This window comes from Macrosteles quadrilineatus, unplaced genomic scaffold, assembly GCF_028750875.1.
Source record: "Macrosteles quadrilineatus isolate MER2022 unplaced genomic scaffold, UCM_ALF_1.0 Scaffold_1__1_contigs__length_201487025, whole genome shotgun sequence".
NCBI classification, from domain to species: domain Eukaryota; kingdom Metazoa; phylum Arthropoda; class Insecta; order Hemiptera; family Cicadellidae; genus Macrosteles; species Macrosteles quadrilineatus.
In genome coordinates, this window is record NW_026542594.1 from 46,790,686 (window position 1) to 46,807,988 (window position 17,303).

General features: G+C 35.1%; 1 protein-coding gene across 6 annotated transcripts in view; it reads right to left on the reverse strand.

Annotated features, from left to right (window-relative positions):
- Positions 1–17,303, reverse strand: part of LOC128982909 (pleckstrin homology domain-containing family A member 3-like) — an 87,004-nt gene that overhangs the window by 64,338 nt on the left and 5,363 nt on the right. For 5 of the 6 annotated variants that reach the window (XM_054401971.1, XM_054401970.1, XM_054401974.1 and 2 more), the window contains exons 2-3: positions 13,412–13,528; positions 8,126–8,278 (exon numbers count right to left, since the gene is read on the reverse strand). In XM_054401971.1, coding sequence (XP_054257946.1) covers positions 8,126–8,278; positions 13,412–13,528 — 270 coding nt within the window. The remainder of the gene's footprint in view (positions 1–8,125; positions 8,279–13,411; positions 13,529–17,303) is intronic. The other variant, XM_054401975.1, reaches the window with a different exon arrangement.

The following is a 17,303-nucleotide window of genomic DNA, read 5'->3' on the forward strand; positions in this document are numbered from 1 at the left end:
ACAATAAACCTAAAATAAGACTCGTATAAAATAAATACCCCCGCCGCAGCAAACCTGCATACTAAGCGAATTTCCATTTGACTGATTGGATTTACACTGAAATGTCTACTTAAAAATATAACATTTATTCTTGATTTAAATAAAATTAGTTTAACAAGTACTTAGGTTTGCTGAATCAGCGAGGATAAAACAGTTTTTTTTTTTTTTTTTGTAAAATGTGAATAGTTAGTAAGAAATAAAAACATTTTCCAAATTTGATCAAAATATGTTCACAAACAAGCAAACTACAACAGTTTACTATTTCTCCATAAGAATAACATGGGAATTTTAAATTTACAATTTTTTGGAATTTTCTCCGTAACTATTAGGCGCATAATAACACTTCAATATACCAAATTATTTGTTTTTTAAGCTCTACAAAATGGTTTGGAAAGAAATTGCAAAATTTTATGTTTTTTGGGTCAAAAATGGGAAAAACCTATTTTTACCCCATAAAACCCCCCGTAAACCCCAGTTCCCATGGTCCGATCATGCTGGATCGCGAACTTGTTCGAAACGTACGTTTACACGTTTGTACCAAATTTCATCAAAATCGGATCATTTTTGCTTGAGTTATCGTGCTGACGGACACACACAAATATATAAATATATATATATACTAGCTGACCCGGCGAACTTCGTATCGCCTAAGTTATAGGTTTCCCCTAAGACAGACCGATGGAAAGAAAGTACCGTTACGTTTAATTTTCAAGATGATCTCGTTCGCATCGCTCAATCACGTCCTGGTTGAAGTTCGTTCGCTACGCTCACTCACCTTTGAGTTGGAGCTCGTTCGCTATGCTCACTCACCTTTAGGTTGGAGCTCGTTCGCTGCGCTCACTTGCCTTCAGGTTGAAGTTCGTTCGCTACGCTCACTCACCTTTTGGTTGCAAATTAGCTGTGGTCATAAATGTAAAAGAAATAATAGTGCTGCACCCTGTTGGTAATCCTTGTAACTTTAATGCTATTGAACATCATAGAACAGAACCAACTTGTTTAATTGAAACAGCTGTTAAGATTCATTAATTCCATTTCTCATAAGGTTAACATGGGAAACTCCAGAGCCACTGGGGCGGAGCCCTTTTAAGAATTTCGAAACGGGAAATAATTTACGTCCGATTCGCATACCTACAGAATCGGTGAAGTCGTTCCGGAGGAGTTTGCAGACAAACACTGTGACACGAGAATTTTATATATTAGATATATGAATTTGAACGGATGGTGTTTTTGGCCTCTAGGGACCTCAAAACGAAAAAAAAAAACGGTCCCGCGTCCAGGTCTTACCATGAGTACTACGGTAATAGCTTATTCCCTATATGGGAAATTCGCTAAAACGTTCAACTTGGTTATACATAGCCCTACAATAAAAATGATAACCTTCATCTTCATCAAACTAGAATTTAGAAAAAAATTAAACTTAGACGGGAAAGTCAAACATCAAATTTTAGGTTATGTTTTGTCCACGTAAATCTGTTTCAGTGATTTGTTGATTCAGATAAATAACTTTTGTAGATTTTGTAAATATATTCAGAGAAAAAATATTTCATTTAGGTTATAAAAAAATAAGAGTTTTAAAAGTAATACCGATACACAAAACCTATCTTTAATGTTATTTTAATCTACTTATTAGCAAGTACTCCGTCAGTTAGCCAGCTCCAAATACTACAAAAAAAGGTATAATATTTTTAGGAAAATGCATTTAGCTTGGATTAAATAAATATATAGGATGGAGAGGACACAGCTAACTTACCTGATGAAAGGTTGCAGACGAGTCAAAGAACACATAAAACACACACATAATAATACTTGATATTTCGCCTCTTTCAGAGGCTTCTTCAGAAGTACTTTGTTGCGCCATTTGCTGATTGGATTTACACTAAAACGTCTCCTTAAAAATATCACTTTTATTCCCTATTTAAATAACATTAGTTTAAAGAGTACTTAGGTTTGCTGCAACAGGGAGGGTAAAATGGTGTTTTTTTGTAAAATGTAATATTTTAGTATGAAATTAATGCATTTTCCAAATTTGATCAAAATATGTTCATAAACAAGCAAACTACAACAGTTTACTTATTCTCCATAAGAATAACACGGGAATTTTAAATTTACTGATTTTTTGAATTTTTCCCGTAACCATTAGGCGCTATTAACGCTTCAATATACTAAATTATTTGTTTTTTAAGCTCTACAAAATGGTTTTGAAAGAAATTGCTAAATTTTAAGTTTTTAGGATAAAAAATGGGAAAAACCAATTTTTACCCCATAAAACCCCCCATAAACCTCTGTTCCCATAGTCCGATCGTGCTGGTTCGCGAACTCGTTCGAATAAACGTAGTTTTACACGTTTGTACCAAATTTCATCAAAATCGGATGATTTTTGCTCGAGTTATCGCGCTAACGGACACATATATAAATATATATATATATATTATTAATATAATAGTAGCCCTAATCACAACCATAATTATTATATATATATATATATATATATATATCTTACTAATATTATAAATGTAAAATTTTGTGTGTTTGAAGTTCAATCACGCATAAACCACTGGACGGATTGTCCTGAAATTTGGCATGATGATAGCTTATATTCCCGATTAACATATAGGCATATTCTTATCTCAAAAATCCTTTCGGGCTCCGCCCCAGTGGCTCTGTAATTCCCCATGTTAACCTTATGAGTATTCATATTTAAAGGGAATATTAAAGAATTTAGTCAGATGTTCAACTAAAAAAGTTGGTTCTATGATATGCAAAAGCATTAAAAAGTTAAAAGATTTACCAACAGGGTGCAGCACTATATTTTTTTTGCATTTATGAAAACAGCTAATTTGAACTAAGCAGCAACAAAAAACTGTGATTTGCAATGAGAACTGTCAAAGTAGGATTGTTTACAGTTATGTTTATATTTTTCATTTCATGAATAATTTGTGATATTTTGCGAATTGTTGATAATTTATTTTTCTCTATTGTTTAGGTGAAGTGGTAGAACATTATGGCTATGGTAGATGTGTAATACTATAGAATACTGTAAATTTAAAAAAGCAAATTTTATCAAACTGTGTCGTCCCTTAGGCTACGTACACATGGGAACGCGCTTCAGATAAGCCTTTGCGTACACATGACAGCGTTGCAACGCGCGTTTGAGCAATTTTGTCTCATGGTATGTCTCGGCATAGCCATAAAAGTGGAAAAGGTAGTTTTTACTAACTTTTTCTTAAGGGAGTTGTACTATAGATATAAGGAAAAAAACGAAATCAAAATACCCTCGTTGCAGCTTAATTTAATATTGTAATTATAAAATATTAAATTAATGATGTTTTTTGCCTTTGTGGACATCAAAATGAAAAAAGTAAAGCGGGGTCGGGTAATTGTGTCGGGGAAAATTCACTAAGGACACTTTTTACAAGAAAGTTTAACTCGTATGATTTTTTCTTTTTTACTTTGTAACCTAATCACGGATATGAATGTCAGTTTTGAAATACTAAAGCATGCTAATTGCTTCATTTAACGAAAGTTAAAGTCTGTCTATCACCTTGTGAGAGCATTGTTAGGGATTGGATTTCAACAGAAGAGAACATATGTACAATTCCTTGAGGTAATTACGATATTCTCTCCTGTTGAAATCCACACTATATGGAAGTACTCAGTAAACATACATAAAACCTACTCCCCTCTACTCCAAAACGCGCGTTACAACGCTCACATGTGTACGGTCCCATTAGAACCTTCGTAACTCGAGGCGCGCTGCTAGCGTGAGTTACACGATGAACCTCTGAGGCGCGCGTTGCAACGCGCGTTGGCCGAAGCACTGGCGCTGCATGTGTACGCACTCATTTGATTGCTGTGCGACACGTAACGCGCGTTGCAACGCTCCCATGTGTACAGGGTCTTATTGCAAACGCAAAGCTTGAGTATAACTGCAATAAGCATTTTATACTTATATTCCAACTCCGTACGAAGGACAGTACTCTGCTAGTATATATATACAAGAGGCTCTACCCGCGAATTCACGGGTGTACAGAAGCCACCATTAAATTAATTTAATCAACTTTGACTTTATATTTCATTTAAAGGGCCCAAGTTCGAGAAATTGTCCTCTGAAAGGATGTTAAAAGCAGTGTAACCTTCATACCGTACGTCCTGAGGTGGCCGAGGGAGGTACGGTTGTACCTGAACTCGCCGCTCTCCTCCACGACGTCTGTAATACTTTAATACTTTTCAATGAAATGGCAACCTGTTAAAGATCGGTGACAACCTCTTGGAACGAACAACACACATGGTTTGTTACTCTCATATTCATTCATCGTGTTTCGATCACCTTTAGTCACTCACTTGTATCAAACAGCTACAAATAGCTTCACTGTCCACTTACCGAACCTCTTTTAAGAACACAAAACTAAATAATAAAATAAGTAAACAAAAATGTAAACAAACAAACTATATTGTAAATTGCATTGGCCAGCTGTTGTTCACTAAATTAATCGAATAACTTTAACTTCCAAAACATGCAAGGCGTAGCCCTTTGGAAATCAGCCTGTGGGGCAGAGCCCTTAGGGAGTTCGTCCATATCAATACTTTTCGGCAAATCTACACACTCTGAGCTTCATTTTGATATGCCATATGCCTATATTTTCACTTGATAAATGGCCTTAACCGTTTACATAAAATTTGATTGTATCACTTTAATAATATAATAGATATAAATAGGCTATATATATATATAAATAGGCTATATATATATAAATAGGTTATATATATATATATATACATATATATATATATATATATATATATATATATATAGATGAATTCGATTTGAACGGATGGTGTTTTTGGTCTTTAGGGACCTCAAATCGAAAAAGTAAATCGGTCCCGGGTCCAGGTCTTACCATGAGTACTACGGTAATAGCTTATTCCCTATAGGGGAAATTCGCTAAAAATGTGTTGTGTTAACACAAACATCCAAAAACAAATATTTAGGTCTACCCACTGCTTCTGAGTTAGACTTTAAAAGTACAAAGAAAGGAAAGTGAGACTTAACATAAACAGCAACTCCTCCACTACCCTTATGGAGACGGTCATTTCTAAAAATGTGGTAGCCAGATAATTCAACACATTTGTCATTTGTGTGACAAATGTGTTGTGTGACAAATGTGTTGATATACTGATAACTCAAGGACAAATGGCATCTTATTTGGGCCATTAGCTGTATGGGCTATTAATTAACAGCTGTGTCTAAGGAATATGTCGGCCTTAGTCACTAAAAAGACTACAAGATCACACCACTCATCCTACACTCATCTCCATTCATACTTGGCTTAAAATACCTACTTTGTATGGTCGCCATTTCATCAATAAGTATTAAAAAGTATCTGAATTCAGAACTGATCTCATTCAGGGCCGGACTTAGGACTTCAGAGGCACCGGGCGAATTTCCCGATGGGGCCCCCAGTATGATTATACGAGAACATATACGGTACACAATGTAACGCATTTACATGCACACTAATTTTAAATAGCTAATTTCAAGGTGAATTAATATGTAAACCTGTTAGAATGCTGTATTTTGCATAAACTAATTGTATGTAATATTTTAAGTCTGAAAATAGCTACAATGTACGGTGTTATTTTATGATTTGTTCTTGTTGTAATTGTATTTACGCCACACTAAATTATTTTGACGAACTTCCCACGCAAGGATTTAGTCCAGAAAACAGCTGTTTGCCGCCAGCTTATTCAAATGGGGTTTCATTGCGTACTACTGTGCTGCAATGAGTTTTGCCGGACACCAATCAGCTGATTATACTGTATTTAGGTGGCAGTGAGTGGTTATAAACAAAAACATAACCTCTCTTAGAGGTTATGACTAGTGATTTTTAGTCCTTTAGTTGGTGGAAATTTATAAGGATTTGTACGGATTTAGTAGTATGGCGTAAACTATCGTACGTATCTCGTCCAAAATGTGTGTACCGGACTCGTATGGTAATCCCGTACTCGACTTCGTCTCGCACGGGAACGACCACACTCGTCCGGTAAACACTTATTTTCAGGACTAGTAACGTAATATACTATTATAAAATTTTAATATACCTAGCAGGTACCTTACACATTTTTTGCAATACATTAAAATGTAATATCCTTTGCAACAAATAATGAAAACTATAGATAAAATAAAAATAAAATAACACGTACTTGTAAAAGGTTTAATTTAATTGTTTTACTGTAATACACATTCTATTTGGTGCTTGAATGAAAACTCAAATGAAAAATAACTAACATTAATTAATGGAATAAGTTATATTTAAACACGTGATGTAAGTCAGAGATAATGCATAAACTTTTAAAGCTTTAATATATTTTATAACTTACTATAATTTTACTAACAAACCTTTTACTGTACTAAGTTTATAAGATACAAGTCAAAACAATTTTAAAGTTTACTTTTTATAGATTAATCATTATAATGTTTAGAACATAGTTATTTTCCCTATAAATAAATGTCACTTCCTACTCTGATACGTTGGTCACGTTGGCATGGCAATTAAAACCTCCTGCTTTTCCTACATTTCTTGGCTGCACTAAAACTATAAAATCATAAACTATGACTTATGTTTATTTTCATAGTGGTTTTGGCATGGAATTCTCGTTTGTATAATATGTTAAAAGTCCTAGCATGAAAAGTACCATTAAGAACTTTAACGAGTTTGAGTTTTTTCTTGACGAGTAAAATGTTACAATACAAGTCTAATAACCAATCACAAGCTAACCATTTATATGAGTAAACTGAAAGATAATTAAATGTATTCAATATAAATTAATACAACACAAACATAACATTCAATACAACATTAATTTGTTCTTTGTAGTGTTTGCAGAATTAATAATAAAATACAACACAAAAGTAGGCCTACGATAATGTCAACCAAAAACACACTGGGAGTAAAGTGATTTAAATTGTTTTGGATTGGCGATAAGGCATTGTATGTATGTGTATGCGCGTGCGTGAGACAGACAAGACTAGACAGGATCCCTTATCAGCTCATTATCATTTATTGTTGCAGCTGCTTGTTGAGCGCTTTTTTACGATTTCAGTCGACAACGCTCGCCCGCTCCCAAATAATGTAATTTTTGTTAACATCAGACGACCCTAGTTGTCATAAAATGTCTATAAAGATTTTTTATCCTACTGGCGCTGTATGATTTTGACTCTATCGACTAAATTGAAGATCCGAATTTCGACGTATAACTTAATTACTATTTTATAAAACCTTTTAATTGAATGGGTAATATAATACTTCTGCCCCTTAAAATCGTGAATGGCATATACTTAGAGGTAAAAGAATAACATCTAATAAAACATATTTTTCAAACAATGTTTTTATTTTTCAAACATATTAGATCTCAATTGAATCTCCATTTAACCCCAACACAATTGTACAAGTTACGTTCTACGTTAGGACAAGAGTTTTCATATTATTTATTGTATTTTTTGCCCCAAGCGAAGGGGCCCCCTTCAACTTGATCACCGCGGCCGTAGGTTTGTGTGAACGGCTTCATTGAAACTCAAACTGGTCCGTCACAGCCTAGCAGCTATGCTCGTGTAAACTAGGTCTAAGCGTGGGGCCCAGTGCAACCCTGAGGAAAAGTCCCTTAGAGTCAAGAATTTTGGTCCTAGTAATACCTTAAAGTTCATCTAACAATAACCTTAAATATAGGATAACGACAATAAAGCTGTTAAAAAAGAAGATCATTCGGTAAGTGTCTGATTAGTTTTCGAAGATATTAATAAAAACTACTGTGCAAGGGGCCCCTCCCCGGGCGCTCGCCCCGTCCGCCCCTAGGTAAGTTCGGCCCTGATCTCATTTGGAATAAACAGATAGGCCTACCTAGAAAGCAGGAACTATAACCACTTGGCTACAGTATCCAGATAACTATTGTCAGACTAAATGTAAAGCCAAAAGTATAATCCTCTACAACAAAATTTAACTAGACGTAAGTCAGAGTTAAGTACGGTACAAGTATTGGTGAGCAGAGTATTGACATCAATATATGCCTGAGTTACAACATAGGCCTTTACCTGACTCTTTGCGATGCTTGGTGGTAAGGCAGGCCTTGGAGCTGCCCAGAGCTATCAGCCACTGTTGCCGCTCTTGAGATGAAGCAGCTCGCAGATATATGTGTTTCTCCCCAGGAACCACCAAGTCCATTCTAGTCTGATCAACACTGTTCACTGCATTGAAAAAGTATTTTAAAAACTTATTACTTGTATTAAATACTTAGGTCTACAGTTATATTATCAAGTTACCATGTTATAAGTTGTATGAAACAAAAGATAGTATCCTACTGTGAACAGGTTTGAATTAGTTGTAAATAATTGCTAGGTCGTTGTCAGAAACATCTTGATAAGTTTGGTTAAATAGTTTTAAGCAAGAATATTAAGTAAATCATTGATGATTTAACTATAATTTGGTATAGATTATCATTGTATACTCTACATACAATAATAATTATATAGTAAACTTACTGTACTCTTTCCTGATTAAGAGATAGGGCATTTGCCAGGGGTTATTAAGAAAAATGACAAGAAGGCAGGCTTACCTCTAAATAATTCCATAGAGACACATAAATATACAACACAAAAGTATAAATTTTCGTGGTCACTGGCCACTTTTTCAATCGCTGGAGAGAGAAAACCAGTGGTAGTTGAGAAAAAAACAAGTCTTTTTTTCTCCAGTGGTTGACCACAAACATTTCTACTTTTTTGTTATGGGTGATTCTACAGAAAGTGACGCTTTCTTGTCTTTCGAGCTTTGTGTATACATCCCTATAAATATATGTATTTATGAAAATTGTATTTAGTGTGTAAAGTGTTTAGTTGACGTTTTCCAAGTAAAAAACTAATTTTTTATATGCCAAAGGTTTTTAAAAAATTATATAAATAGGTAAAATGTCAGTCCCCTGGGTTGTCCCTGGCTGAGTTTTGATAACTATTTAAGTGACCTATGCTTTACAAGTGCATTTAAGAAGCTATTTTAATTTTTAACATTAGCCAAAAATACACATATTGAGATATAATACATGTATATTATAATATAAATTTGCTTTTATGGATTTACTATTATTTAATTGTGTGTCCCTGGGGTTTTGTGTCAGTCCCCTGGTAGGAGGGAATTCTTCCCTTAGAGGGAAAAGTTGTGGGATTTTTCAGTTGCTATGGTGGTAACCAGCTTCCTTACTTCACTCTGGGATTGTATTCAGTGTTGTAGTGTCTCAAAACTCCTCTCAAGTGTTGAGAAAACCACAAGAACATTAGAAAACAGGTAAGTACCCTTTTTGATTGTCAATCCCCTGGCTAACTTAACTTAGGTATGGTAGTCAGTAAAAATAAAATGTAAATACCATTAAGTAGCAGTAAGTGCCTGTTAGTCACATGGTCCAACCTAACCTCAAAATAATTTACACAATCCATGCTAGACTGGGATTCAGCCAGAATTGTCAGTCCCCTGGTTGTCAGTCCCCTGGCCCAACTTTGCCAGGGGACTGACAATATGCCAGGGGACTGACAAAAATGGGAAATTAAAATAGTTTAAGCTGGTTTTAGGCCAGGTTCTGGTGATGCAAAGTGTATTAATGTAGGATGTTTATGTATTGTAACAATTTATGATTTAGCCTATGATACTGTCATAGTTTAACTGGTTTGGAGTGATTGACCTACATAGTTATCGCCATACAGATAGAGATGTGTGAAGGTAAAATTTTTAGGATTACGAATTACCTACATTATGTTAATATTTTGAGATATTTACCATTTACCATCACTAATTTTTTACTACTTGTGCTTCTGGAAGGTCTACTCTAAATTTCACATAGTTTTCAAAACTAGGTCTAGTTACACAATTCAAAAATTGTTTGTTCTACTTACACTAGTGTAAGTCTAAATTTGCTTGTGAGTGTGAGGTTTTCTACCCAGGATTACCAGTAGGCCTACTTGTGTATTGTTTGTATGCTACTAATAAGATATTGTTAATTTTAGGCCCATCAAAAACATGGCGCCAAGAAAAAAACAGCCAGATAGTGAACGGTTGAAAAAAAAGAGAGAGGCAGAGAAAAAAAGGCAAGAAAAAATCAAACAGGACCCAGAAAGATTAAGACAACAACAAATTAAAGAACATGAAAAATACCTTAAAAAGTTGCAAAAGGGTCAAAGAAAATTAATTGCTGATCAAAGTGATCGTGAAAAACGACAAACTAAGAAAAAATGGAGGGATGCTACAAACAAAAGTAGACAAAAGAAAAAGCAGATTGAAGAAGAAGAGCGGATTTTGAATGAAAATTCTCCACCACCAAGTGAACATGGTTCACCTGGGCCTGCTGAACCACCTAGACCTGACGGAAGAATAAACTCAGGAAGAAAAAGGATCAAAAGAAACAAGACAAAATGCTATAGGGAACTGCAAGAGTTAAAACTAAAGTATAAAAAGTCTACAAAAAAGGCAGAAAGATACAAAAAGCGTTATCTGCGACTTTTGAAATCTAAAGACAAGGAAAAAAATACTGTTTCAACACCAAGAACAAAAGTTAAACGATTGCTTAGAGGGCAAACTGTTTCTGAAGTTATTAGGAAAAAATTAGTCTTTGGGGAACTACTTGAACAAGAAGTGTCCAAAACTTATAGGAACACCGCTAATATAAGAGACAAAAATGTGATCAGAAACATATTTAATCCTGAAACTTTATGTAAATATAAAGTGAAAAAATCTGTTGAAAGATTAGTTGGTATTAATAAAGCAAAATACAACAAAACCTATAAAACACTACAACAACAAATTGCAACTGATGTCAAAAGTTTTCTTGAAAGAGATGAGTTTAGTCGTTTATGTCCAGGAAAAAAGGATACTATTACATGGAAAAAAGACAAGAGACAGAAGCGATTTCTAAACAAATCTTTAAAGGAAATTCATGAAGAATTTTTGAAACAATCAAACGTCAAATTATCATACTCTCTTTTTTGTCGATTGAGACCATTTTGGATTTTGGACCCTAAAGTTGAGAATAGAGATACTTGCCTTTGCAAAAGGTGCAGCAACATGTCAATGCTGGTTTCAAAGCTTAGTGCTATCAAAGTGATAGATGAAGAATGCCCTGAAAAGCTTGTTAACAGCTTATGCTGTCCTGAAAAGACGGTAGAATGTTTGTTTCGAGAATGTGAGGAGTGTCAACACAAAATTATACTATACAATAATTTCTCTGCCAATGATACAACAAGTTTTAATAAGTGGATCGATGAAAAGGTGGAAGTTGTCATTAGAGGAAACAAGAAAGAGGTAAAAAAGGCGACCAAAAAAACATTCAATTGCACAATTGAAGAGTTAGTTGAAGAGTTAGAGAAAAACATAAAAGCGTATATGTCACACTGTGGGCGCATCAAAGGACAGTACAAGGCAATGTCGGACAAAAAAGAAAATCTAAATAATGATGAAATAATCATTCACATTGACTTTAGCGAAAACTTCAGTGGCAAATTTGCAGAGGAGATCCAAAGTATTCACTTTGGAGGGTCTAGAAGCCAAATAACGTTACATACAGGCGCGCTTTATGTTAAAACAACATAAACCAATATCTTTTTGCACAGTTTCAGAAAGCAAGGAACATGGTTCGGCAGCCATATGGGCTCATTTAAAACCTGTGCTCCATTATGTTAAAGCCCAGTATCCTGATGTAAACAAAATACATTTTTTGAGCGACAGCCCATCAGGGCAATACCGAAACAAAACCATGTTTTATTTAACAAAAACCTTTTTGCCAAAGATATTTGTGGGATTACAAAGCTCTTCATGGAATTTTTCTGAGGCCGGGCACGGCAAGGGTGCTCCGGACGGTGTTGGAGGGTTCATAAAACGAACTGCCGACAAGTGCATAGCACAGGGGTCAGATATTATGAACATAACTGCCCTACTGGCTATGCTCAAAGAAAAGTGTCGTAATGTTGTTGTTTGGAGGATAAACCAGGAAGAGATCACTTCTATAGAGCAAATGATTGAAGAAGCAGGAGTTCTTTCTACTGTTCCTGGTACATTTTTGATACACCAGGTATCATGCAGCAAAGAAAAGGTGGACTATCGCACTATGACCTGTTGGAAGTGCGAGCCTGGAGTACGATGTGAGCATTACAGTCTGGACATAAAGAAAAATGAACAACAATGTGAACAACAGAATAAACCGATAGAAAAAGGTAAATTATTTAAATTTAAATACTATCATTACCTCTCTGTCTAATAACTTCTTAAATATTATAAATGAACTTAAAATTAAAACGTTTTTCATGTTTTTTTTTACTAAATTTTGAAAATAAGGACCATAGGCCTACATTTAAAACAATTTTGGTTTCACAACATTTGCTTTCTTCAATGACAACAATTAAAATCAAGACTCGATTAACATATTGTCAATTAACTTTTTTTCTTTTCTAGCCTTAGATGTTGGCGATTGGGTAGTCGTCACATATGACTCGACAAATTATCCTGGCGAAATAGTTAGTGTGCAAGAAGAAGACATGACCATAAATGCCATGCACCCAAGTGGGCCAGGTGGTTGGAAATGGCCACCAAAACCAGATGTTCACACCTACCCAAAGCAAGATCTTGTGAGAAGAATTGATCCTCCAGTGCCCAGTGGAAGCAGGGCTAATCAGTTTATTTTTAAGGACTTGATTTAAACAGTGAACAGTTTTTCCCTTTGTACTATATTATACTTCTTATGTATTGACTAACATACAATATATAATGTAAACTTTAATATTAAATGAAATGTTATGTTAAACTTTAAAGAAAATTTTGTTTGCCTTAAAACGCGTCAGTCCCTTGGTATATGCGTCAGTCCCCTGGAGGAACGATTTTTAAAAATTGTGTTAAAATTGGTAAAATGCTTGAAACTGTATGATTAGACTGATTATTATCTCATTTATAACCTATTCAATTATAAAATTAAGAAAAAAAAATTATTTTAATAATTTTTTTCATTTTAAATATGGAAAGTAAAAAGATTCACTTTTTGTAGAATCACCCTTATATATTTTATGTTTCTCTATGGACTTATTTAAAGGTAAGCCTACTTTCCTGTCAATTTCCTTACCGTAAGCTTTGTTTTTGATTTTTTTAAATCTGTTAGGCACTTAAAAATTTTAAATCAAATTTGATTAGATGCAATGTTACCTACTTTACTACATGAATAAACAGTTAAACACACTTTTTTATTCTGTGCTTTTTTACATCTGTGTTTTTTTACTATCTTTTAATTTATTTATAAGGATTCAAATAATTAAAATTAACTGTTTGTTAATTTAACTTAGGTAGGCCTACTGTACCCATTATTTCTAATGCTGACACTTTCATAGACCCTTTGCAACCTTGGCTGACCTCTTCTTGGGACAAGTAGTATGACAAAATTCCATCCTCTAGTATGAACCACCTTGTTTGCCAGCCTACAAACAGTACCTATTTAAGTTATTTGCTCGCCACTCAATTGTAATTTTTATATTGCCTGTCCTGTAGGCCTTATTAACTTAATTCCTTGTTATATATATATACCTAAGACTGAATACGAGATGTATTTACTAACAATTGACTTGTCTATGCATTAAACATGTAAAAGTGACGAATAAATGTCTTATGTCTTAATCTAACCATAGGCCTAATGGAGGTTAACTCCAGAGAAGCCATTATCTGTAAAGCAGGCTAAGACACTTTTAGTAGGCTGCATTGCTTGTTGAAATTTAAGCACACTCAAGAAATGAGATAATTTGTACAACACGTTGACAGTGCTTTACCATAATTTAAGGAAGCGAATTGGTAGAGCCTACATAACTAGGGTAGGTAATTTTAAGAATTAAAATTCAAAAACATTTATTATCTATGAGGATTGGGTGATATAGGTATAGGCCCTAATAGCCTACTTATTTATGAACATGCAGTAATTTTGACACTGTTCTAAGTTAGTTCTTTTTAACCGACTGGGTAATCAATTTAGGGATACAGTTTCTTAACTGGGTGTTGGTATTGCTATAACCAGCTGATCTCTAGTTGTTGATATTTATGTTATGTTATGAATTTGGATAATAAACAGTATCTTGTTTAGAAATGATTATTTAATTAAAATAGTTTAATTAATATAGATAAAAGAACATGGTGTCAGTAGTACCGAATCCACTGGACTTCAGTGACCCAACGCGAGTAAGAGAAAACTGGGAAGTGTTCAAGAAACAATGGAAGAACTATTTGATCTTAGTTGAAGCAGGAGCATTAGGTGGTACAAGGTTAAGTACACCTAAACTGAAGATGGCCATGTTTTCAACTGTAATTGGCCGCGATGGACTATGTTTGATTGAAAAAATACTTGGCTCCAATGAATCAACCCTGGATCAGGTAATTGAAGCTTTAGATAAGTATTTTTTAGGGACAAACAATCCTTTGTATGAGAGATTCATTTTTAATGGCATCGTTCAAAAGACTGATGAAACAATTAAAGACTTTATAGGTCGTTTAAAAGAGCAAATACGATTGTGTGATATTGATTCTTTAGCAAATCTGGGCAAGATAGGCCTTGAAGATACTCTAATTTGTGACCAACTTGTTGTAGGCATAACCAATACTGAATTAAAAAGGACGCTTTTGCGTAGAAAAGACCTAAAACTTGATGAAGCTATAGAAATATGTATGCATCATGAAACAACTTTTCAGGTTTGATACAAAAATGACAGTGAAATCAGAAGAGGCGGCATTTCAAGCAAAGAGTAGTTGTTATTTAAATCCTCACTTAAATAACAAATGGACCTGTCGTTTTTGTGGTAAAAACCATATCAAGGGAGCAAAAAACTGCCCTGCGTTTGGTAAAGTTTGCAGCAATTGTAGAAGGAAGAACCATTTCAGCAGCGTGTGCCGAAGTTCCGGTAAAGTTAATTTGGTCCAAGATAATAACAGTGAAGCTAATCAAGATAGCCAAAGTGAAGAGGAAGTAATGGAACTTAACGATATCCAGTACAAAAAACGACTTTTTGTAAAAATGATGGTCAACAAAAAGCTCAGAAAGTTCCAGCTTGACTCAGGTGCAACTGGTAACGTTATGGGGCTATGAGATCTAAAAACTATTCTGGACAATGAAAATCCTAAACTTAACAGTAGCTCCACTACTTTGTGTTTCTATGGCGGGTCATCGCAAAACTCACTAGGCAGCATTGTGCTTAAAACAAATTTCAAAAATAATATTTTTGATTTAAAATTTGAAATTCTGAATTCTGAGAGAAATCCTCTTATAGGAGCAGCAGATTGTCTTCGACTAGGCTTGATTTCAACAGATGACGAGGGTTTCCAGGCTCTCACAGCATCTAACCAAACGGCCACACATCAATATACGATATTTGATAAATTTCCTACTGTATTTGAAGGATTAGGTAGTTTTGAAGGTCTTTGCAGCATAAGAACTGACCCGTCGGTACCACCTTCAATAGCAGCACCCAGGCGACAACCTCTAGCATTTAAAAAAGAAATATGTGCTGAATTAGATAGACTTGAACAACTCGGAGTCATCGTCAAGGTAACAGAGCCTACTGATTGGGTCAGTAGTTTAGTAGTAGTGAAGAAACCTAACAAGATACGGCTTTGTATAGACCCTTTTCACCTTAATAAAGCCATTAAAAGGTCTCATTATCAAGCACCAACTATTGAGGAAATAGCTCCACAGCTACATGGAGCAAAGTTCTTTAGTGTTCTGAACCTTAAGGATGGGTTTTGGCATGTAAAGCTAAATGAGGAATCTAGCAGGCTAACCACGTTTTGGACCCCCAAAGGCAGATTTCGTTGGACTAGACTACCTTTTGGTGTTGCTAATGCTCCTGAAGAGTTTCAACGAAGAGTTCACGAACACCTTGAAGGTCTTGAAGGGGTTGTGGCAATAGCTGATGATGTTATGGTATTTGGAAAAGGAAACACCGTTCAAGAAGCTAAGATTGACCATGACAAGAAGCTGAATGCCCTTCTGCAACAAGCTCAGCTTAAAGGGTTAAAGTTCAACAAGAATAAGTGTAAAATAGGTGTAGAAAAAATTCCATACATGGGACATCTTATTACAGCAGATGGGTTGTGTCCTGATCCTAGCAAAGTAGAAGCTATAAGCAAACTTTCAGCTCCTACTTCAAAAGAAGAAGTCAATAGATTCTTAGGATACGTTGTGTACCTATCAAAGTTTCTACCAAGACTATCAGAAGTAGCAACACCGATTAGAAATTTGCTGAAAGATGATAGTGAGTGGGTATGGGACAGCCCACAGAAAGATGCTTTCCAAAAGTTGCTCAAGATGGTTCAAGAAGCTCCAACATTAAAGTACTTTTACCAGACACAGAGTTGTGTTGTGCAATGTGACGCGAGTCAATATGGCCTAGGGGCTTGTCTCATGCAGCAAGGTAAGCCCGTTGCCTATGCTTCAAGAACATTAACTAAGACTGAAGTTGCCTACGCACAAATTGAAAAAGAGTGTCTAGCTATTGTGTTTGGACTTGAACGCTTTGAACAGTATTTGATGGGACATAGAGATGTTATAGTTGAATCTGATCACAAGCCCTTGGAGACAATATTCAAGAAGCCCTTGATTTCAGCTCCTAAGAGACTGCAAAGGATGCTTTTACGACTTCAAAAATACAGCTTTTGTGTACAATACAAGCAAGGCACATCAATGCATGTCGCAGATTTTCTGTCCAGATCGCCTCTTAAAGTAACCGGCAGAGAAACAGTTGACGACCTAATCTGCCAAGCAGAGTTAGAGAACATTAACGATTTAGACAACATTAATATTACCGATGAGAGGATCAAGGAGATAAAAGAAGAGTCAAGCAAATGCCCTGTTATGAATAATCTTGTGGACACAATTAAAAAAGGGTGGCCTGATAAACGTACTCATGTTCCTCAAGACCTACAGGAATACTGGAGTGTTAGAGATGAACTATCAGCGATAGATGGAATCGTAATAAAAGGAGACCGTTTAGTAGTTCCACGTTCTTTGAGACCTGCCATGCTTAAAATTTTACATTCTTCTCACCAAGGAGTTGAGTCTTGTTTAAGAAGAGCAAGAGAGGTGTTATTTTGGCCGGGAATGGCTGGAGATGTTCAAAGAACTGTTGAAACATGTTGGCCTTGCCAAAAGTATGCTCCAGCTCAGAAATCCGAACCCTTACAGCCTCATAATACTCCAACTAGAGCATGGCAAAG